This window comes from Siniperca chuatsi, linkage group LG18, assembly GCF_020085105.1.
Source record: "Siniperca chuatsi isolate FFG_IHB_CAS linkage group LG18, ASM2008510v1, whole genome shotgun sequence".
In the NCBI taxonomy this organism is placed as follows: domain Eukaryota; kingdom Metazoa; phylum Chordata; class Actinopteri; order Centrarchiformes; family Sinipercidae; genus Siniperca; species Siniperca chuatsi.
In genome coordinates this window covers 17,051,082-17,075,798 of record NC_058059.1, presented here as the reverse complement: position 1 = coordinate 17,075,798, position 24,717 = coordinate 17,051,082, and the positions used below count along the sequence as shown (strand labels likewise).

The following is a 24,717-nucleotide window of genomic DNA, read 5'->3' as shown; positions in this document are numbered from 1 at the left end:
ATCAAAAATCATTGATAAATTGCTAAGTTGTCTCAGCCCGCCTGTCTATGAAAAAGATGTCTTTGCCCTCAAGACTTCAGCTGTCTGGATGTGTTTATTGCCTTGTTCTTGGCACTACACTGAGCCAAAATCCCAAGAGGTTGGCTGTTTCTGAGCCAGATTGGCAGCAGCACATATACCATGTTCAATGTTGCTTAAATCCTGTAAACTTCAGCCAAACAGTAACAAAAAACATCTGGCTTTATCCGGGTTATTAAAGTGAACTTTACCTAATCAGGGAGGTGTTTTCTTAAATGACCTGTGAATGTGTGTGCAGCTTTTTGTTTGGTGTTTCTTCATTCATATTACCTGCTAGGTGCAGAGGTGTTGAGTTGCGTCCCTGCGTATCTCGACAGTTAATGTTGTCTGGGCTGCATAACTTCTGCACCCTGGCCAGACAGCCTTTCTTAGCAGCATCCAGCAGCGCGGCGTCTCCTCTCAGCAGGTCCTGGATGTCGGTGTCCCCGTCCTTCACCAGGTCCAGAGGCGTGTTCCCGTCTCGGTTCTTCTTGGTGGGGTCCGCCCCGTGCTGGAGAGAGGAGGCCAAAATGGAGGAGTTCAATGTAAGGTAAAGAAAATGCCCAGATATGTTAAATAAATGTTTATCCACTGTGTGTCCATGCACACTAACATCTGTAATGTAGAGCAATCAAAAAGCAGAGCTCTCAGAGAGACTGAAACATTAGCTATTATTGACTTAATTCTAAAAAATATCAGTCTTCAAAATCCCTTATCGTTTCAACCCCAGTGGAAGTGTTTCACTTAGACGATGACAAGTGACGAGTGAGAAGTGGATGAAGGTAATTCACCGGAGAGAAGAAGAGAGGGAGAGACGAAAGGAGGTAGAGAGGTGAGAACAGGACATCCAGTGAAGTGGAAAACACCACATACCCTGGAGATGGGGGGAAAGCAGATATTTTCAACACTCAATTGTCTCCTAGGTTACGGTTTAACTTGTCATTTCATTTTAAGTTTTGAAATCCGCTCGTTAAAATTTGATGTTGTGGGGCCACTCCCCTGGGTATCCACTGCTGTCCTGAAACTGTCCTTTAAACATCTCTCATGGCTGTATTCCCCTTTTTAATTTTTTTTTTTTTACCTATCCATGTTATGATTTTTCTGCCCTACTTCGCCATTTCTATTATCTCTTTGCTATTGATGTAATCACATTCTCAATGTAATTTATTCTCTGTCCAGGAAAATTAGAATAGAGACCCATTTATTTAACAGTTGGGGACATTTACATATAAATAAATGTTGGTTTTGTTACTCTTCCATTGGATTCAGCTGATATTCACTTCATGAAAGATTTTCCATTTACAGTAGTGAACAATTTTGGACCCTGTAAGCTCTCTCTTGTGAACAGTTATCTGGCTCATAGGAGGTAATGCATTTTTTCAAGAGTGTACAACCATGCTAGTAGCATGGAAACCAAATTTCATGGTAACCCTTCCAATAGATGTTGACATATTTCACTAAAAGCCAAAAACATCAACCTGCTGGTGGTGCTATAGTACAAATCAGGGATCACCAAAGTCATTAGAATTCATCATCTGGGCACCATGGAAATTTGCACCAAATGCCATGGCAATCTATCCAACAGTTGTTGAGATATTTCAGTCTGGACCAAAGTGGTGGACTGACCAACCAAATGACTAAGATTGCCATCCCTAGAGCCATGCTGCTAGCTTGGCTACAAGCAAACGCAGAGCTGGGTATGTATCGGGAACAGTGACAGCCATTAGTCATGCGAGTTCATGCATTACATGCCGAGTGCTAAAAAGACAGATTCTTTTTTAATTGAGGAGAAATTCATTATGTTCTTGCACTACTTTCCTAACAAAGAAAATGCTAATGAGTGTTTTGTATCTCACAAGATCCATACAGAATATCACAGCACTGGGAGCAAATGCAGCGGAGTTTTATTCTGAGCACAAATCCTACACAAAAAAAAGGACAATAGAAAGTTGACAAACAGAGGAGACAAAGGAAAGCCTCCTGTTGAACTCTGGAATAGTTTATTTAAAAAGAGAGAACAGTTACATCCCGAGGCCATGGCAGATTAACACCAAAGTACGGAACACTCTGTTACTTGTGTGCATGTGTGTGTGTGTGTATGTTAAAGGGGAAATTGGGGCGCTTCCATGTGTACACAAGAATGACAAACACAAGCTTAAAATCCAAGTGAAATCTGAATTGTCCGAATTTTCTAACCAGAGTGGAAAAATGCCAAACCTTCCCAGCACCTTGAACAATCGATCATCTGTCTGCGTTTCTAAACTCTGCCTTAGGACCTCTCCTTCAGATCAGTGAGAGTGAGGCCTGAGGGAGCTGCTGTATCTCTGACTGGGATTTATCAGCACATGAGGCTACACACACACTGACACCGAGGAATACATTTCATCTGCTGCTGCGTATGGAATGATAAAGCTAATGACAAGGGTGACGGCCCATAACAGCCGCCCAGGTACGCTGAATGGAACAACAAAAATAACAAAGGACAACTGCTTTGCACACTCTGAAAGGGATTTAAAAAAGTCCACCACTGAGGTTACACCAGACGAGGATGAACAATTGCTTGTACTAAACTCCCACTAAGTTAAGCGAGCCTTATGTTGGATGAACACAAACAAAGCTGCTGAAGCAGATGGTGTTCCTGAACATGTGCTGAAGTCCTGCGCTGAGAAACTACAGTAGCACCGGTCATCATGAACATCGTAAACATCTCACTGTTGCAGGTCCCACTTGCCTCAATTTATCAACTACAGATGGGTGTCTTTAGGAAGGTGTTGGGCCACCAGCTGTAAAAGTCTCTGGAACTCTACCGGAGGGACTAACATCATTACTCCAAAAGAGACTCACTCAATTTGTCATGTTGACGGTGGAGAGCGCCAAGATGTCGGCCCAAAATCTCCTCACAGGTGTTCAGTTCAACCTTTCAGTGACCCCTCATGCTCTCTAAAGGAAGCAGCTGCATTTTCTATATTTCTCTACTCATTTATTCAGGTTTTTCTTTGCAACCCATCTGTATTAGTCCAGTGCCAAAACTATCAACTGTTCATAGTCTGAACAACTGTTGCCCTGTGGCACCACAGAATCACAAAGGGTTTCAAGAAAAGAAAAAAACCTTTTTGGATCAATATCTGTTTGCCTATGGGGCAATAAGGTCAAGGGATAACAGTATTTCACTTGCCTTTCACACATACTGTATAACAGAATGTTAAATAAGTAAGGGATAATGCCAGACGAGGTGTCCATTATCAGGAATTAATGGACGACGGGGAGGCCCATGTTGGGGAGATAGGACATTTATGTTTATTCATGTATTAATTTGAGGAACGGTCCAGTCTCCTCATCGCTCCACACAGATCTGATGTTTTTGTCTGCTGCAGTTTTTCGTGATGATTTATTCACTAAGTCTGTTTTCATGCACTGCACTGTTGCATTTTGTTTTTATCGATACATCTACTTTTCCACCTCAGCCAAGCGTAAAAACAGCAAACTGAAAATGTGCATAATAACAGGTGGATGGAAACATGTATTGATACAACAGAGAAAAGCAGGAAATGATCACATCTGAGAAGCAGGAACTAGCCAACATGTAATTTTTCTTTGATAAATGAGTTCAACAATTAATCGTTACCAGAAACGTTGTCAGTTCGGGTTCCTTTCTGACCTTTCAGCACTAAATCACTGAATCAAATCTTCCAGCATGCTGTCTCTGGGAAATCACTCAACATATGTAAGGAATGACCCCACACAAGCCGGTGCATGTCTGTTCCCCAATCCTCTGTACGGCCGCACAGACTAAGAAACTGCTTTTCCCCCAGAGCTCTCACCTTCCTTCACACTTCCCATTCCCCTCAAACACAACTGTCATCCCAGCAACTCTACTGTACCATACACCACATCCACACACCGACTGCATCATCACACTCCTACTTTGTTACCACCAGCACTGCTCAATTGCAGTTAGCCTCAAAGTGATTGTGAACTGTTGCGTGCAGTACTTCATTTTTTACTAGTTTGTCAGCCTGACCATAAGTTCTCTGGTTGCACTACTTATTTTTCTTTGTTTCATATGCTGCTCTGTACTTACATGTGATGCAATACTGTTTACTGACCACGAGCAATAACTGTTACCTCTCTCATTATCCTTGTACAATTCTAGTATTTTTGGCTTTTATTACATTGTTTTTGTAAGTATGTTATTATTAGGTTGTTTTATTTTCTTCAATGCATCTGATGCAGATTGCTCCAAACTTAATCTCACTGTGTAATGACAGTAAACAAATTCTAAATTGTAAGTCTCAAAACGGCACATTTTCCCTGCGGCTGATGTGTGTGTGCGTGAATTCAACAGTGTTGATCTAATAATAAGCAGCCCCATATGGCAACAACAACAACAGTGGTGATGTAGCCTTGTCTGGAGGTTGTTATTATAGGAAAAACAAAAACACATTCAGTTGTGAAACTGCAACATTTCGCAGGACTCATTTAGACTCTGACTCTTGAATCCTGCAGACTTCAACATACCCAGAAGTCCTGTATGTAAACTGCAAACAGCATGCTAATGTTTGCAAATGTGACTGGTGTGATGTTTTATACCGAGGGAACCAAAGAGACAACAGAGGGAAAACACTCGCAAGTCCAGCTTTCTCAGGACACTTGCCCACTGTTGTCTAGAAACTGTTCCTTTAGATGGAGAAATGATTAGGCCTGTGACTAATGATTATTTTCATTATTGATTCATTGTTCAGTCAACAAAATGTCAGAAAATTGTGAAACATGCCTAGAGAGTCACAGACAACAAGGAACTGCCCCCCCCAACAATCTAAAACCTAATAATATTCAATTAAAAATCAACATTTGAAATACATTTTGCCAAAAAAGTGTGAGTGGAGGTGATACTCCTCTACAGTGACAACCACTGAGTTTTATCAAGAGTTACTAAGGTTGCCCATGCTTAAACATATTATATAGAGGAAAATGCAGGTCTAACCTTGAGCAGCAGTTTGCAGATTTCGTATTTGCCCTTGGCAGCAGCTTCATGGAGCGGCGTGAACTTCCACAAGTCGGCCACGTTGACCGAGGCTCCGTGTCTGACCAGCAGCTCAGCCACCTCGTAGTGACCGTACGAACAGGCGTTATGGAGGGGAACCAGACCACTGTAAAGGGACAACAACAGTTACACACACACGTACTGAATTTGTTTTTTAGAAATTATTATATTATTACCTTCCATAATTTTTTCTATGACTTTCTAATTTATCATATAAACCAAAATAAACCAAAATCTGTCTGTAAATGTGTACTTTTATTTGCCACAAATTAAACCACAACGTAAGTGTCACACCCTTTGTCCTTGGCGTGCACGTCAGCCCCGTGGTGCAGCAGGTACTCCACCACTGACACTCTGTTGTAGCCAGCAGCAAAGTGAAGGGGAGTGGAGTGTCGTCCCTCCAGGTCTCTACAATTCACATTCTGAGCTGTACACAGCGACTGGAGAGAGACAGAGAAAGAGACAATGAGGGAAGATTAAAATGAATATCGGTTTTCAAATTAAAGAGCTGACTTACAAATATTCAGTAGAAGCGTCTTGTGAAGAAGTGATATCACCTTGATATATCACCCAGACTCAAAAGTTTACATTATCCTTTTTATTCCCTAAAAAACATAGCCAACGAACCGAAACTACCATCAATCAAGACAGAACAGTACTTCTGAGAGACAGCAAGAAATGAAAACAGAGAATAAACCTTAGTTACAGCCCTAAACCAATGTGAGCTTACAGAAAATGAAAATAGTCCTGAAGAGAAATTACTTTTAACAGCAAAACTTTAAATAGAGTAGTTTATATCAAAGGATTCCCAACTCCATTCACTCCAGTCCTCAAAAAGTTGCTTATATTGAAGGGATGAATGTCATTTAAAAGGAACATTAGCTAAGGACAACATGTCGGGGTCCATCCGTGAGTCTGCAATTATAAATTAAACCTCCAATAAAAATGTTTTGGCCACATGAGGGCAGCAGAAACAAGTTGTAAAAACAACATTGACATATCATTACCTTCTAAGTTGATATGGCAACTTAGCTTACAGTTGCTTATTCACACATCCGGCAGTTACGTAGCAACATCAGCGAATGCAAATCCAATATTCACTCTCCTTTTAGCTCTGTTTTTGGTCTCTACCGACTCGTGAGGGAAATATCTGGCTTTTTAGCTGCTAAATGCTTGACTATGTTAGTCTCTATAAAGCTCTGTATAGCAGAGGGGAGCTGATAATTCTCTGTAGGTTCACCACTACGAGGGAGCCCTATTATAAAAACATCCATTATAGCCACCATGTCTCATACAGATTTCTTTACTAGTGTTTTTCTTTTGACGTGATAGTGAGCTGCTGTAGCAAAAGAGTTTCCCCTCGGGGATCAATAAAGTATTTCTGATCTGATTCTGAAAATATTTCAAAATACAGTAAAATATAGTTGTAGCTTCTATATTGTGAGCAAGAACTAACAGAGCACATAATTTATAATGGTATTTACTGCTTTGAATTAAGTAGAAAATGATCGGTCCTTCTTTGACCTGTCGTCTAGGGTGACCATCTTTCTAACAGTTCAGTCTGAACCTCCTCAACATTTGAACACATGACAGGAATCAGCCCAGGAACGGTGCAAAGTGTTATTTTTCTTAAAATGTCAATCAGTAGCTCAGCGAGACTGTAACCCCAGTCCATGTACGTGTGTGTGTGTGTGTGTGTGTGTGTGTGTGTGTGTGTGTGTGTGCGTCAGGTAAAAAGAGACTGTCAGAAAGCCACACTGGAGCTGTTCGTCTGTTCTGCTACAATTCTCAGCCCACCTGCCAAAGCATCACACTTCAGACGCTGACAGCCCCTCTTCATCTGGATAACCCTATTACTGTATGTCTCCGCAGGTAAAGACACACATTTTCACTCTAGATACTTCTGTCAAATACTTTAGTGAATCTTACCAGGTCCTGACATTTGGTGGGTAGTTTTATCCGAGGCATATTACAGTGCCTCATGAGCGGCTACATTTTTAACATGAGTGGGCCCAGTGCAAATCAAACTGACATGAGTGTTTTGGTGGGAAATCTTATGAGATGGGAAATTTGGCCTTTAACAATAAGAAAGATTTGCAATTTTACTCGAATCACTGTGGACAACAATACGAAGACATGAACAGTAAACATTTGTTTCGAGGAGAACAATATCCACCTGACATTTAACATTAATCACTTCGAACAGGACTCCATAAGAGCAACAAGCACAGTCACAAAGGTCAGAACATATTTTGTTCCATTTTCATTTAAAAATAAAGAGTCTGTGTTGGTGGTAAAGATTATCTGCAACACAATTTCAATGAGTCACTGTCAAATTGACATTATACTAGTTTTTAGCCCATCTAAAATAAAATTCAGTCCATGTTCAATCATGCAGCTGGTCAAGTTTCCCACAATTTTTTTCTAGAAATTATCCCACATTATTTCCAAACCATAATGAGGCAATTAAAAAAGATTTCTGCTCCCTCAGAGCAAATTATTCCCCAGGATTGGTCTCATTACACATACCAAGGCTACTGAGGTCGTGTTATTTTTTTTCCCATGTCCATTTCCATTTTTCAAATGAAGGCAATATTGATTGTTCGGAGGGGAATGAATTGTCTCTTTCCTCCCATTTAACCCATTAATACCCATGCCACTTTTGGCTGTGGTCTGCCTAAATGAAAACAAATGGATTATTTTTAATTGTTAGACCCTTGCAATGAATTTGGACATAATGCTTTCAAGGATTTATCACAATGTTGGACTGGCAGACTGGTCTGAAGGTAGAGAGATACCATATACCGTATCTAATGTTTCATTTGTGTACTCTGCCATGCAGTGCATCTGGATTATCTTTACCAAAATGGCCACAAAAGAAGAGTGTAATCTATTAATACATATTATAAATTCTCAGGTAGGGGACAATGTCAAATGTCAGTTACAAAATGTGACAAATTATAACCAATCTACCTTGACAGTGTCCAGGTCTCCAGCTTTAGCAGCTTCCAGAAGTCTATAGTCCACATCTGAGTTTCTCACCGGTACGTTCTCTACAGAGCAGAACATACAGGAGAACATTGGAGAAACATAGATCAAACAAACTACGTTTGTATATAAACTTTAGTACATATGACCACTGGTAGCGCTATGGAGCAATGTTTTTATGAGTGGGTCTGGTTTGTTTGCCTCGTGCACGAGCAAGAGGACGCACATGCACGCAGATGATACAACACACATTCCTGCCAGTGGTTTCACACTTTTGGCGATAACGCGCCAAGAAACGCAGCGATACACCAGCAAAAGCAGGGAAGAAGAAGACTGTCAACATGAATGATGTGAACAATGCAGGTTTCAAAATGTTCAAGAAAACTCCACAGGGCACCTTTATTCTGGAAATACTGCAGTAATGTAATGTGGAGTTTCCTCTACCACTGAACAGGTGAGTCGGCTCACTCTGCTTTAAAAGCCGTATACCTATCTGCACCTTCAGTCTGAAAGTATCAATATTGGCCTTTCAAAAACAATTCCAGTTAATCCCACTGTTGCTAGCCTGTGCATAGCAACCAAAACATGGCACCTGCAGCGTGGCATACCGTTGAGTATTTGCTGAACAGCTTCATTTCCCATTTGAGCAGCAGTGAAGCCCTGCAGTGACACCAGCGAGGCGTCTGCCCCGTATCCTAGCAACAGCCTGCAGGTCTGAAGGTGGCCTGCCATTGCCGCACGGTGCAACGCCGTCTGACCCAGCGTGTCCAGGGCGTTCACCTGCAAACACAAACACCTTTGTATTCTGAATCTTGAAAGGACCTGAAGTTACTACATTTTTTCCCCAAACTGCTTCACTTCTTTAAAAATCCACCTTTAGATAGTCTTAAATCTGTTATTATTTGTTATATTATCAATCTGTGATGAATCATTTTCGATGAAATGTATGTAATTTACTATTCTGGTGAACTCACTTTCCCTCAAATAGCCTCATGTACAGTACGTCTGGGTCAGGTGAGAATATCCTACATTTTGTCAACCTGCAATTGTAAGTTTCCATCTAGATGAAGTTCTGATCTGAGACACTGATCTGACATGTCAGCTGCCAAAACTGTTGTATACTTCCATATTTTTAAACATTCAACCCCAACTTTTCTATAAAAAGATATTTGAAAATATTTAAATAAAGATGTGGATTCAAGTATGTGAGTAAACTTTGTTTATATACAGTAGAAACAATATATATGTGGGTAATATGTATATTGCCCAGTATATGTAATTTTCTGGAAAATCAAATAAAACTCTTTATGTATAAAATAATCAGTCAGAAATCTCTGTTCTGAGATTATTGCAATATTGCCTGGAATGGCCTGATGTAAAGGTATAATGTTAGAAATGGTTGTGTTTAGGTATTTATGTGTCACGTGACTTTTATCATATTCGTCCCTGTATTCTTACCCAAATTTAGATGCATGTTATGTGCATAATATGTACACTTAACAAGCGTCTGTATCAACAGCGATAGCACAGTAAATAATGAAAATAGGATAGGTCACCACTTTAACTGAAAACCCAGGGTCTTGCTGCTGCATTGCATTCTGGTCGACTTTTGGTTATTGTGTAAAAATCATTGCCCCTGTATGACTGAAAACCACATCAAAATGGCAGCTCTAAAAGGTCTAACAAACAATAAACCTTATGTTTGAGATTTCAGAAACATTTACTGCAGTTACATTACTCTGGGCAGTTATACAGTATGCAATCATTCGTATTTTATACTTGTGATCACTTTGTAGACATCTGTTTTCACGTTGACAATAAAAGGGTCTTTTTCTGTTGATCAGTGTCAGAAAAGCCACATTAAATACACTTTGATTCAATGTTGTAAAACAATTGTGAATACTTTTGATAGGCACTGTATACTGGGATGAGAAAGAGATATCCCAAACAACAAAACAGGCTAATTTCATTTATATGCATGTGTGGATAAGCAGGTGGCTGTTCAAAGAGACAGATTTATATGTGATTATAAAAAGCACATTTGCGTAAATTTAAAAAGGATTAAGGTAGAATTAAAGAGATAGCTGGATGAAGATATGACAGAAGTGTTAAATGACTAACTGAATATAGAGAATACTGTGGTTTTACCTTGGCACCATGTTTCTGTAGCACCTCCATAATGTCATTATGAGCACGTTCTGCTGCCACATGGAGAGGAGTCATGAAACTACAGAGAGGGAGAGAAAAGGAAGAGATAAAAGTAAGTGTTCAACATTAGTTTATACGTGTTCTTTCTGTTTAACATGCAGTAAACTCATCTACTGTCTGAGTTTTATTAAGAACATAACACATTATCAGTACAAAATACCACATATTGGCAGCTTCAGTCCAAAAACACTGATATCACCCTTCAATCACCTGTATATGTTCAAACATTTTGTTGACAGCTTGTATATAAATCTAATAATGATGTCACTTTGTGTTTATGAGCAGATGAAAACAGCACTCACTCTTTATTCTTCTCATTTACGTTGGCTCCTTTCCTCAACAGCAGCTCCGTCACCTGTTTCCTCTTAGGGTGTGGCGATGCTACTGCACAGTGCTAAAACACACACACACAAAGACAGAAACATCATCTTAGCATCTCTGCGCCACTGTGTGTGCAGTAAAGAGTGTGTGCCTTTATCTTACCAGTGCAGTCTCGTGTGTGTGAGGGTGTTTGAAGTTGATGATCTCCAGTGCCAGGGTCTTCTTGGCCTTGGCCATATCAGCTTCCCGAGCAGCCTGAAGCAGTGAGTGGCCCTTAAACTCATCTGAACGCACACAGAAAATGTCAACACGTCAGGAACAGAAATAACGGCCTTGGCTTCGGTGTGAAGAAAATTTTAAGTTTATCTTGACGGGTTTCCTACAAACCCAGAGGTTGCTTAAGTATCTAAAACCACAGACACGACCAAAACTGGAGTTATGAGATTCTCACCGGACCATAACAATATATATAACAATATATTCTTTCACTTGCAATGACCCTGCAGCAGACCCATACTTCAGAAAGATTACTTCAAACTTTTTACCAGCGAGCTAATAACTTATGATGGCAACAGTCTGTGTGCTGGAGTTGGAGCGGAAACAAGTGATTATCTCCCCTGAGGACTGAAAATTACAAACAACAAACTACTTTGCGTCAGAAGCATTTCATGCTGCATAAAAGGAGTCCGTTCAAATCTGTCTATCGACTGAGCAACAGCATTCATGCATTTAGAATCAGACATTCAGAGAAATGGTGTGAGTGCAACACAGAAGTCAAATCTTCAAGGGAATGTGGTCAAGAGGGAGAGATGAGTCCAAAATCAACAAAAAAAAAAACCCAGCTGATTAATGGGAAACAGAAGTAGCCTCTGCAGTTTATTCTTTAAGAGAAAGAAAGTCATTTTTCATCCTTGTTAGTCTACCACAGTGCCTCCCAAACCTTTGGGTTTGTGACCCCTTAAAATTTAGAAATGTCTACTTTTGAGCCCTCATCACAGCTAACTGCCTTAGTGTGGATATGCGCTGTCAGCAGCTCAACCACAGTGATATTTCCTTCTCTGATTGTTTAATTTAAAAGGATATTCAGAGGCCAGAAGAGAAGAAAGTATTTCTTAAAAAGTCAGAAATTATGAACATAATTTTGTGTGTGTAAGTTCTACATTACTGCAAAGTATTTGCAATTATACAAGATGTTAGATTGATTTCCTTCCTCACGTGCAGCTACTTTCATGTCAAGACAGCATGAAAGCCAACCTTTTAGTGCCTTGAAACATGCTTAAAATAGGAAATCCATTATGGTGAACACTTGATCTGAAGTTGTTGTTGTTGCATTAAAAGGGACAGTTCACCCCAAAATCAAAAACACATATTTTTCCTCTTATCTGTAGTTCTATTTATCCATCTAGATTGTTTTGGTGTGAGTTGCCAAAAACATGCCAAAAATTTGGAAGAATAGTCTGAGTTTAAAAACAAAAATCTTCCGTTTCCGTTTGTATTCCTGTGACAAGTCTTGTTATTGCAGCAAACGTCCCACTGAGACGCATTTTCAAAGACACACCCTCACAAAAAAACAAACAACGAACAGGAGCAATTGTCCTGCAGTTGTACACAAACTTAAGATGGCTTATGATTCATGCAGCATTTGATTTTTGCTTTGATTTGCCTCATTACAAAGATAAAGCAACAAGTGCAACGTCGAGAGAGCTGACTCACTAATTAACTTTCAAAGAGTTGCAGAGAGCTTTCTGGCAGAGACAAAGACTCAGCTTGTCTGCTTTGACTCTGTGGTCGCTGCAGACGTAAAGGAAATGCTGCTGTGCTGAAGAAATTAATTTAATTTTAGTGCTCTTTTTGTTTAATTAACTTATCACACATCTGCAAAATGCTCAATTATGAAAAACATATGCATGAGGATGTACAGTTTATATGGCTGCATAAATACAAGTCACATGTTCCAAGCACAAAAAGCACATTTTTAAAAACAACAGTGGAGAAGAGTATAAATATCTTGTGAAAGGTCAAGTTGAAATCAAAACAGAACATGATGCATACTTGTTCAAGGACATTTGGAGTAAAAGGCTTATGAAAAATGGCTCGATCCTCACATCCACGGTGCAGTGCCTCTATGAATGAGCTACTATATGAAAGAAATTCAATAGAGGAGCTATAAATGTGACTGCATACATTATTACATACGAGGCTGATCATTTTTTAGTATGCTTTGCATTTAATTGTGTTCAGCTTGCTTTCTTAAGGTGGTTTAAAATGTGTATGTACAGTACATCTCCCAACATGTGTATTAACTTGTCACATCATCTAAGGTGCAAGCTGGTTTTCTTACTCTGGATCATGACCATTGTACTGTATTGGCCAGAACAGACTGAAAAGAAGATTGAGGACTAGACATTTACGTATTCACAGTATCAGATAATATAACAGTCAGACTCATGATGGACAGTTAAAAAAGAATAAAAATCGATGCAGCAGAACCAGTGATATCGTCAATGACCATACATAGTCCAGCCATATACTAGGTTTCGACCTAGTTTTGTTTTCACATATCCAGTAGTTCTCCCCACGTTGTAAACAGACTTTGAAGTGTAAAATTAATGGAGGTCCTCTTTAAGGGTTGTGTGTGCTGGCTGGTGCTCGGCTAGCAAGTTTCTTGACGTCCGTTTATTGAGCATCTTTTAGAGTTACTCAGTACTAGAGAGAGTACTCAGCCCTGTAAGTGTTGCGTTAGCCATGTTTAACCTAAAGTAGTGTCTAACAGCTTGTGTAAGAGGATATGAATCCCTTATGAGAGGAAATGATTGGAAGGCATCTCCTGATGTCTGCTGAAGTGAATTGGGCACCAAATCATCTGTTGGGATTATTTTCTTGATTAATTCATTAATTGTTTGGTCTATAAGATGTCCAAAAATAGTAAAACAGTTTCCCAAAGCCAAAGTTTACATATTCAAATGGGTTGCATGGTCCGACCAACAGTTCAAAACCCAAAGATATTCAGTTTACTATCACAGAATACAAAAAAATTTACAATATTCAGATTTGAGACCCTACAACCAACAAATGTTTGGCATTCTTGCTTAAAAAAAAGTTAAACAATTAATCGATTATCTTCTTGCTTTTGGTTTTAGACTACATATATTCATCTCAATAAACATTTGATCGCAAAAAACAAAGAATGAATCAATTATCAAAATTGTTGCCAATTAATTTTCATTTTTGTCAATCAATCGATTAAGTGAATAATTGTTTTAGCTCTTGCTAACTGTAACTGTAAACTGTAGCCTAACAGGAAAGTGTGTGAGTATATAGCTGATAAACACAAATGTGGGATCTACGTTCTGTTTTAGTGGAAGTATTTTATGTTTCACTTTTACAAGAGAAAAGGTTTCAAGTATGAAGACTCTGTTAGTTTCCCCGGAGGATTATTCTTATTATTAAGTGCATTATATACTTTTCTGTGTACAGAGCCCAATTACAAGCTAAGCAGGGCTTGAACACAAAATTCAAGAGTTCTTTTTTCTCAGGTTATAGATTTTAGAAGCTAAGGACCAAATCTCTTGTTCACGTTCTAAACAGTTTCTCAAATAAGTTCAAATCAACTGCTGCAAACATGACTGTTGTAAAAAGACCCTTCCTAAAACAACCTATTCATTAATTCAGCACCACGGCACATTTAGACGTGATGTACACACTGCAGCTGCAGTTTATGTAAATTAAGCACCACACTCACACGTAAGTCTCTCCTTCAGCTCAGGAGTGGGCGCCATGTCCACAGAGCTCTTGCTGTGGCAATTGAGCAGGGTCGGGTCAGCGCCATGGCTCAGCAGCAGAGAGCAGACCTCCACTCTGTTCTTAGATGCCGCTTCATGGAGAGGGGTGAACTGCCATAGATCCATAGCGTTCACACACGCCCCATGCTGGAAGAAACATCGAGTGTAGCAGTCAATCCTTACAAACACAGTTGGAGACTGGTGTATAGTTGGTATATATCTGTCTTGTTTGTAATGAAATAACAAAAACAACAAAACAGCAGATTGTCTTGGGATTCAATTTCCTTTTTTATTACTAGCAAAAATATAATGGTATTGATTAAGAGTCAGTTCCACTGCCTAAGTAAATACTGAGCTAGCATGTGTGAGTGTGTGTACCTTTAGCAGCAACTCAGTAACTTCATAGTGTCCATAGGAGCAGGCATTATGTAGAGGCACCAGACCACTGGAAGGGCAAAACACAAAACAGCATTCTAATTAACAATAAATATAAATTTTAACTATTCAAAAACAGAACTTAATACCATCATTCTTTACCTCTCCACTGTATTTGACTTCTTCAGTTCAATAATGAATTTTGTAACAAGACTCAGAGTCTACAGTCATGCTAGCAGCTCTGTGAGGCTGTATTTAGGCAGAGCTCTGTTTTGAGCTAAATGCTAACATCGGCATGCTAACACGCTCACAAAGACGATGCTAATATGCTGATATTCAGCAGGTATAATATTTTCCATGTTCACCGTCTTAGCTTAGCGTGTTAGCAGGCTAACATTTACTAATTAGCAATAAACAGCACTAAAAGTACAGCTGAGACTGATGGAAATGTCATTAGTTTTGCATGTATTTAGTCATAAACCAAAGACATACTGGAACTTTGATCTGATGGTGGCGTTAGATAAAAAATTAAGGGATCACCAAAGTTATTAGAATTTATCCTGAGGGGGGCATGAATGTGAGTACAGAATTTCATGATAATCCATCCAGTAGTTGTTGAGATATTTCATTCTGGACCAAAGTGGTCGACCGACCGACAGACCAACATTGCCACCCTGAGAGCCACACTGCTAGCAATACTTTCACCAAATAAATTCAGTAGGATGATATTCTAATTTATTTTGACGTCTTTATGCTCTCACACAAGACGGTGTATATTTGCCTTTTTAAATCTTATGAGCTTAATTTTAGTTTTAAATAACATCAATTGAGGTCAACAGTTGGAATCAGTCCTAAATGGCAACTACACTCAACAACTCTTGACTACCAAACCTAAAATCAAGTTTAATCATGTGTCAGTAAGTGAATGGCCTAGTTTTACCTCAAATTTATTGAGAAATCAATTCTGATGGAAAAGGCAGGATAAATATGACAACATTATTAGAATTGCCGCCATGTTTTTTCAGTTTGAAAATTAGAAGAGAGCTAATGAAAGCCCTGCGAGTGGTGTGTTGATCCAATCAGGTGCGGTGATGATTCTTGATGATGTCTCAGTGATGGAAAGGACTGTTGATCATATGTTAACCAGCCTACTTGCTACAACTACTATTACTATCAAATATTACAGATTTAATTCTTCCAAAGGTCAAACTTCTGGCACATTAAAAATTTGCTCGTCTTCTTTTAAACTCTCTTTTTTATTTTACTTGTACTTACCCCTTGTCCTTGGCGTGAACATCTGCTCCATGCTGTAGTAGCAGCTGAACTATTCTCACCCTGTTGTATCCTGCTGCCAGGTGGAGTGGAGTGGACTGGAGAGACAGGAAGAGACACAGAAAGAGACAAAGAGGGACAATAAGAGCAAGATGAGAGAAAAGAGGCAGGGGAAGTAGGAGATACACAGTGGGAGGAAAAAAGGAGAGAAATATAGTAAACGTTAGCCCACATGCTCATTCTACAGCACGACAGCCATGATTTCATAACATCAGTCCTGTATACAAAGAGTACAATGAGGAAGTACACATTCTGGTTCTCACTGAGCAGCCAGATGTAGGAACATTTTTAAGGAACGACTTTTCAGAGAGAAATGGGCTTTTCCACCACTGAATAAGTCTAAAGTGATAAAGTCTGACTATATGTCCTCCATTAAACTGATGAAAAGCTGCAGTTCTGAATGCTCAGGGACTGAGACAAGATGGCTTCAGCTGTCAATGCAAAGTTTCCTCTACAGTATATGCCCTCAGTAACGGCCATTCTCCCTCAAAGCTGGAGTGACACCCAGACTGGTGGAGAAATGTTACGGCCGTGAGAATGTTCCCATTATTCAGTCAAATTGAACTTGTTACAGGAAAAAGTTAATGGAAAACCTGCCTTTAAGTCATGATTTAAAAGCCATTTTACAACACTGGATGTACTAGAGATCAAATTTTGAACAGGAGTAGGATTAAAGCTACTACATGCAGCAGGCAGATATAAAAGTTCTTAGATAGAACACACTGAGTTAACTAGTAATGAGTTGCATTTTTGGGCAAGTGCATCAACAAAATGTCTTAAGTATGGTATAACAGCCATTTGCCCTGCCACCAATTATTTGACTTCAAAACCTACTAAAATTCCTGTGAATCAAACCCTTCACAATGCTACTATAAAAAAGTAATAATTTAGGTTTAAGATTTTAAGATTCCAGGGTGAAAGAGTCAGTTCACCCAAATTACAAAAAAAGTATTTTCCCAATTCCGTCTAGGAGTATATACCTACTAACACATTGTCAAGTATCTGTTTGGTAGCTAAAAGTTCTGCTAAAAACTGTTCACAGCAAGGTCTATGGATTATCCACAGTAACCGGGACTGTAAGTGCGTTTCCATCCAACCTCAGTAGAAATGCTGGAAATTGTAATAACAATTTTAAAACATTTTTTCGGCTTGGCTGAGATGGAAAAGTTGGTGTATCGATAAAAACAAAATGCAACAAAGTGCAATGGAAACAGACAGACAGTCATCTCATTGTGCCCTCTTCTTCCACAACCATTTAATGGCACCCAACTGGAGACTTGGCACCACCAACTGTTTATCTTGATGAACCAACTCCTAATATTCGTATAACGGTAGATGGAAACGCACATTAATTCCCATTTTCTTTTGCTGATTTTCTGTAAACTTGGTTAAAATTTGCGCTAGATTTTGATGGAAACTTCATTGTTTCTTACTTTTTTCTATGATAGCTTATAGCAGAGAGATTTCAGTGAGGTAATGACGAGATCCCACATGGTGATGGCGTGGAAAAGCGGTAGTGATCAACATTTTTTTTTTCCCTAGGGAGCTAAGCGAGGAGGGGTACTTGGTAAAAGCTACAACGGCCATGTTCCCCCATACGTGACTGCCGTGCATGGCTTTTTAGACTATACTCCACTAGATTATACTTCACTTCCTTGTGTGACAAGATCTGTCTCAACAGCTTCAACATCATCATAAGCATGTGAGCTGAACCGGCTCCACCAAATGGCCAGCCAATTGTGGATGAGGTAGCAACTCTCGACTCTTTTCAGTGCCATCAGCCCCTGGGATCTGGTGTGAACCTTTCTACAAGTGCAAAGATTCCTGCACATCATGCATAAAGTCATTGCAATGCAAGTGATTCTGCTGACAGCCACATTATGCTCTGAAAGAAGAACGCTGGAAAGTTATGACTGAGGGGCGGCAGCAGGCTGACGATGTTGGTGGGGAAGTAAAGTGTTGGTGTTGGTGGTATGATGGCCACACAGTGGCACACTTCACCTAGATCTTACGTCAAAACATCATCATTATCTCCTTCCAACAAACCAACTAAAACCTCAAAACAGGGCATCAATCTGAGCCGAGCAAGCCAGCTGTAAGCAAACAACTCAGCAGCATTTTGTGAGATATCAACTGCTATCAATGTCGCCAAAAACATGAATTGAAATATCAACAAAACAAAAAAGAACAAACAAAAACAGCACAGAAATCACACAATGATGGCAGCATCCAGAAATGCTACAGTACAGTTAACATACTACAACCTGGGGTTTGACCACAGCCACTGGCTGTATTTTTTGGTATTGGTGTTATTGATATTTTTATAAAGCCCATACATAACAAGGTCACTCACAGGCCGCTTACAGAGAAATATTTCTCTTTAAAAAGTGAGACTACAACATTATTTCATAAGCCATGATGCAAAACCTTGGCAACATCAAAAATATAAAAAGTGTTTACAATCCACTGGTTTTCAAAGTGGAGCTTCTCTAACTTTCATCTCTAACCTTTTTACAAACCAAATGAAGAAAATGCTCATGTTCTCATTGCTGGCTGCCTATTTTGTAAATGATACAGCATAGCTTGAAAAGGTTACATAGATGATACTGGAACTCTTATCAAAGAAGGAATATGTTTAACTTTGGTCAGAAAAATGGCATTAGAGGTTGCAACTAAGGGCTTTTTGTCAGAAAAAAGTAAGAAATTTAGTTCCAGGTGCCATTTCTCTTTGAGCCCATCTCCTGCTTAGTATTGACCAGACATCAGAGGAGGTTTTGAAAAATAGATAATCTTTGGTGATCTCTGCTGCTCACTCAGGAGTTCGGCTGAGAAGCAGCAGCAGCAGTGAGGCAGAGAGGCAGAGCTGGGTGGACAGATGGTACACTCGTATTTACAGGATGTGACAGCAGCATTTGGAAGGAGCAGGACATGGTACACAGCTAGTCATCATCCTCATTTTAAATGCAGTGTTGTTCTGTGTATGTGTGTGTGTCTGTGTCTGCTTGTGCCTGTGTACTTGTTATTGCAAATTGCTGTAGATATGAACAAACAGAAAAAACACAAATGTGTAAAGCATTAATTAGGTCCTCTGTACATTTTAAACCTATAGCTACCAGTGAGTCATCAGCTAGGCCTCACACACACACACACACACACACACACACACACACACACACACACACACGTACTGTTGCATCACCATGATGTCGTAGCCAGGGTCAGACTGGATTGTTTAATCTCCACCTCTTCAATCTGCCAACCCTGTGAGAGGAGCGGGTATGCATATTTGTGTGTGTGTGTGTGTGTGTATGTGAGAGTGAGAGTGAGAGAGAGAGAGAGAGAGCCCACTGCCACACATAAATGCCATCACTGCTTCAGTAGGTCTGTGGATTCTCCACACAGCTTATTTGGATTTAAGTAATAAAAAAGCAGCTCCTGCTGAAACTTTGACCTCAGTAGCCACAAGCCAATAATAGCGCTAACAATCAAAGGCGTCACCCATTTATTATCTATCTGAGGCATCCTACGTCCAACATCCTCTATCCCCTACTGCAGCCTATTCTTTTTCTAGTGCAATGAATTTATGAAGCAAAGATGTATTTTTTGCAAGGCCACATAATGACCCTTTCAGATGGTGGAAAAGAAAAAAAGTTAAAGTTTATTTTTTAATGAATGCTCTTTTAAAAAAAGTCAACAGTGCAGCAGCAGTGCAGTGAGCAAAAATTGGGGTCTTTAAATATTTCTGTGTTTACATATGCACAATATTTCTGCTAGTGCTAATGCTGCTAAGTGTGGCGAAGGTCACATTAGGCTGTTTGCACAATTGCCTGAAATGACAAATGAAGTACATACAGTATTTAGGTTCCAGAGAGATGTGTGAATTTTCGGTTTTCACTCTTTATTTACAGGCTTACGGCGTAGTTACTACTTGTTGTGGATATGCATGCCATATACTGTAATTTTCAGGAGAAGTTAGTTTACTCTCAAATACCATCATTTTGACATGTGAGCGATACTACACATGTTCAAGGACGTGTTTAGTGAAAAAACGGGGTTCATGCAATTTCGAAGTGTTTGTGTCTATGGATGACAATGTTGTTCTGCCGGTCGGTCGGTGACCAAACACCTGCAAAACTAATGACATTTGTGCTAATTAGTAAATGTTAGCATGGAATCACGCTAAACTAAAACAGTAAAGATTATACCTGCTCACATTCATTGTGAGCGTGTTAGCATACTGACATTGGTATTTAACTCAAAGCACCTCTACGCCTAATTACAGCTTCACTGAGCTGCTAGCATGGCACTAGACTCTGAGTGTTGTTTGCCTGCATGTCGAAAGGTTTATAACACACAGAAAATATCTGTATATAAACACCAAGGAGAGGGTCAGTGCTGCAGGGATATAAGAGAACCATGTTGACAGGAAATCCAATGCCTTAGTACAGTCAAAAATGCATGTAACCATAGATGTAGAGATAAAAACCACCTGGATTACTTTTAATACCGAAGAAAATCTGATAATTATGAGGCAAGATCTAAATTTATAAGGAGCGCCTATTTGTACATTACTTCTAAACTGAACATATGGAAATTTTCCTCAACACTGAAGAAAATGAAATCTCTGGAAAGGATATGTATATATGCTTATTCCAGCAATATGTGCTTGATGTCTGGTTGGAATAATTTATGACACTCAAAAGTGAAAGTGAAGACTGAATAATGAAATTAAAGGAATAGTTTGGGGAAATAAGCTTATTTGATTTCTTCCTGAGAGTTAGATGAGAAGTCTTGATTTTAATATTGGGCTGTCCTTTTCTAACATCTGACCAAGTTTTTTTTTTTTTTGGTTTGTTTTTCCTGTTAACAAGTTTTCTTTTGAGTTTTTGTTTGCGTGCACTGGGCTACAAAGCTACATCATCTGCCATTTACATTTAAATTACATTTAAAGTAACTGGCTAAATGTAGTTCATTTTTGGTGCTTGTGTCCTTCAACTGTTGGTTTTTCTCTCCATAGTCCTCTGAGAATTGATGAAATATATTGCCTTAAGTGAAAAACCTAGTAGAAGATATTTCAAACAGATGCAATCGGCACTCACAGTGGCAGACTGCAAGTGAACAATAGCAATAACGAAATACCACTCTGCTGTGTTTTAATCATCTAAAAGCCTTTCTGTGAGGTGGAGGGGAGTCAGGAGTAGAGGTGGGGAAGGAGATGAAGGAGGGAAATATGGGAGGAAAATGAAGGAAGTAGGAAGCGAAGAGAGATGCGGAGGGCATGTTCAAGCCAAGATGGAAAATACTAATCTTTCTTTCTGACTTCCCTTGGTAGAATTCATCTTCTTTTTATGTATCCCTTCCCCCTCCACAGAAACACTATGCATCTGAATGGTAGCTGCAAAGTGATGCAAGCAGTCTCCTCACATTACATTATTTGGTCATCTAATAGCAAACGCAATCGTTTCAAAAACAGCATGAAAAATACATCAGCCTATCAAAAATATCAATCCCACATTCAGATTTAACACACCATTTAAAAACATATGAGGTGTGTAATCTGCTGCTGTGTTAGTTCCTTGTCTGTTATTTGTTTCCATTTGTCTTCTCTTACATCTTCCTCTCTCTCCCTCTCCGTCTTCCTATTCTCTTTATGAGCCTGTCAAGCTGTTCCCATGACAACGGTGACTGCTAGCTGTCAGTTGCCATAGCAATGAGACATGATATATCTAGGAGGGTGAACGGCCACATTTGGACCATATTGTTATTTGTGTCGTTTGCATAAGTGTTTGTGTGTGCGAAGCTCTGATGTTATTCCTTAACTTTGCCCTGCAGGACCTACCAGTCTCCTATTTTTATAGGTTTGAGCATCAATCAGCAAATAACTGTTTCATATAAGACAAGCTATCCTTTTCACAAAATGCACTTTTGGGTAATAAACATCATCTGCCGTGAAGAAAAAATGTCACTGGTGTTCTGATTCTTTCCAATCGAGCAGCAGGATGATAGAAATACAGAATGCACCTTGTGGAGTTGATACACACACATTCATCCAATTGTTGTACTTCACTGTATAATACTGACAGGGATGGATGGATAAAATAATACCGTGCTCGATAATGGATAAACAGTTACTGATGTTCCTCAGTAAGTAAGTATTCCTCTGGTGTTCAGAGGGATGACACTGCCTTGGCTTCATGCTACAGGCTAATATGCTCTAAAACATCTTTCTAATGTGTCAAAACCAAATTAAAACAATCCACCGGGTTGTTGCTGAGGGCTGAATTTCATAATTTCATTAATCAGATTAGAGTACCTGGATAAATCTATACAGTCATTCTGTACCCCAATGTTCAGATACATTTAACCTCAAAACTCATTTGAAACTACACATTTTATTCCAACATTTCTCTCAAGGTCTCTCTTGAAAAGATATCTTTGAACAACAAAACCAATTAAAAGAAAGATTTAATCAATCTGTCAAACACCTGCCCCCCTATCAGTGCATGTGGTCATAGTGATTCATTAAATTAAAAAAGCTTTTCTCGTTATGTTTTTTTGACTGAGGTTAAAAAAGAGGCTAATTTGCTGTTAAATGTAAAAGAATTGTGAGCTTTTGTCAGTTGACACAATTCCAAAGAAGTTCATCAAAAACCATTCTGAATATACGAGTTCAACTAAAACTTTTATGTTAAAATAAATAGCAGAACATCTCTTTAATTTATGCTCAACTCTTTGAGCTGCTTTAGTACTCAGGTCAGGGCTGTGCATCAGCAGGGGACGCACTAACAAGATGAGTAGTGGCAGTTGGCTGGATCAATAAACATATTAGCAAATCTGTGTGCTATTACTCTGACTGACACACACACACACACACACACACACACACACACACACACACACACACACAATAAATTGCAGACAGCTCAGCCCAGCCAACAGCTTGGAAGATAAATAACCTACAGCTAGTCTTCTCATCTCATGCTCTCCATGCACACTGACACAGTCAGACACACAGAAACACACATGCTGATATCTCAGCCATCACCTGTCAATCTGCTCTACCTTTCAGATATAAACACTGACTTTTCCGAGGTGCTGAGGGCTCCGTGGAAAGTTTAAAGCTCAGCAGCTCAGAAGGTTACTTGGGGAAAAAACACTCCTCGAAAGCAAAATAAGGTGTCCTTTCTACTTTCAATCTCAGACGGACATGCCAGTGTTATATATTTTCTAGGTGTCTGCTGTCAGGTGCTGTTCAGCTAAAAGTATATCTCAAAAAGCATCAGCTATACATTCTTATAGGTAGAATGAAAAGTGTACAACAAAATGTCCTACCCTATCCATACCATGGATCATTAGATTTTATTAGAATGTCTCAGGAAGTGGGTCTGGGATATCTGGTATAGCACTTGTGTTGTGTGTTGTGTTGGTTGAAATGCCTCCTATGTAGATGAGCCTTTACATGTCCATCCAGCCCCCGACCCCCGCACCTTCACTGTCTGCTTATATAGGGCATAGGGCCTGCATTGGCACTGGGCATAAAGTGAGTGCTGCAGAATCGTCCAGTATGAATATAATGCCAGGGGATACTGGGCTGAAATGTCAGGGTTCATCTACGGGGTTGACTTGGGCTGTGAAACTAAGTTGACTGGGTTTCACTCTGGCCAAACAGAAAACAAAGCACATCAAGCTTTGGACAAATATTTACAAATTAATGCACTACAAACTGCAAGTCAAGATGTCAATCATTACTGACCATCATTGGTAATCTGTGTTGCCTTGTGAAGCCACCGTTTTTTAAACCAATATTTTGGTGTTAATTTTAGCCATTTAGCTACTGTTTGTGATATTTACATGTTTATATGTGGTGTACAAACTGCCAAAATCATATATTTTAACATTTTATCAGGAAAAGTGGGAATTTTCAGCAATTAAACATTATTACAAACAGATATAAATGTAAAGAAGAGCCTCCTGACCCGACTAGAATGAACAACATAGTCTTTAACTGACCCTGCATGACATTTTATCTTAGGTGAGAAAAATGCTGTCCAAAAAGATAATACAGACTGATTTAATAGTTTACAATTATTAATCACAACTAAACATTCTTTTAGACTACAGTAGAGTTTCAAGGGAGAATAATTTAAATTAATTGTAATTTTAGCACTCATGTTTCTAGTTTGGGAAACAAAAATTGTGACAGCTGATTCTTCCTGATAAACTACCTGTGTGCCAGCGAGCTGCAGCTGCATACATCTTCCTCAGACAACAACATGCCACAGGCTTGCATGAAAGCAAGTGGTTAAATTTGTCACTGACAAAAGTTTATTAAAACTTTTCCTTACCCTATTTGTCATCTGTCACCTGAACAGTTAACAAATCTGTCTGGATATTTTTATTCTTTGATTCAAAGGAGCAGCAGTCTAATCTCTCCCTCAGACAGGACATCAGGTTACATCTACGCACACACTGACTCCGCTCTGAAAAATCTCCTGTCGAGCAGAATTCACAGTCATTCCTATGACCTTGTTCACGATCGCCTGGATTTGTAAACACGAGCGAACTTCCGCCAAGACAAGAGCCTCGACTCTGATCTGCGGACTCATCAGG

At 39.4% G+C, this 24,717-nt stretch overlaps 1 protein-coding gene across 2 annotated transcripts in view; it reads right to left on the bottom strand.

The window, feature by feature from the left end:
• Nucleotides 1–24,717, bottom strand: part of LOC122865387 (poly [ADP-ribose] polymerase tankyrase-1-like) — an 87,211-nt gene that overhangs the window by 19,807 nt on the left and 42,687 nt on the right. For both annotated transcript variants that reach the window (XM_044173752.1, XM_044173751.1), the window contains 11 exons: nucleotides 16,051–16,145; nucleotides 14,779–14,845; nucleotides 14,361–14,547; nucleotides 10,781–10,902; nucleotides 10,600–10,691; nucleotides 10,238–10,316; nucleotides 8,698–8,869; nucleotides 8,075–8,154; nucleotides 5,396–5,541; nucleotides 5,042–5,207; nucleotides 349–568 (listed from right to left, as the gene is read on the bottom strand). In XM_044173752.1, the coding sequence (XP_044029687.1) occupies nucleotides 349–568; nucleotides 5,042–5,207; nucleotides 5,396–5,541; nucleotides 8,075–8,154; nucleotides 8,698–8,869; nucleotides 10,238–10,316; nucleotides 10,600–10,691; nucleotides 10,781–10,902; nucleotides 14,361–14,547; nucleotides 14,779–14,845; nucleotides 16,051–16,145 (1,426 nt within the window). The remainder of the gene's footprint in view (nucleotides 1–348; nucleotides 569–5,041; nucleotides 5,208–5,395; nucleotides 5,542–8,074; nucleotides 8,155–8,697; nucleotides 8,870–10,237; nucleotides 10,317–10,599; nucleotides 10,692–10,780; nucleotides 10,903–14,360; nucleotides 14,548–14,778; nucleotides 14,846–16,050; nucleotides 16,146–24,717) is intronic.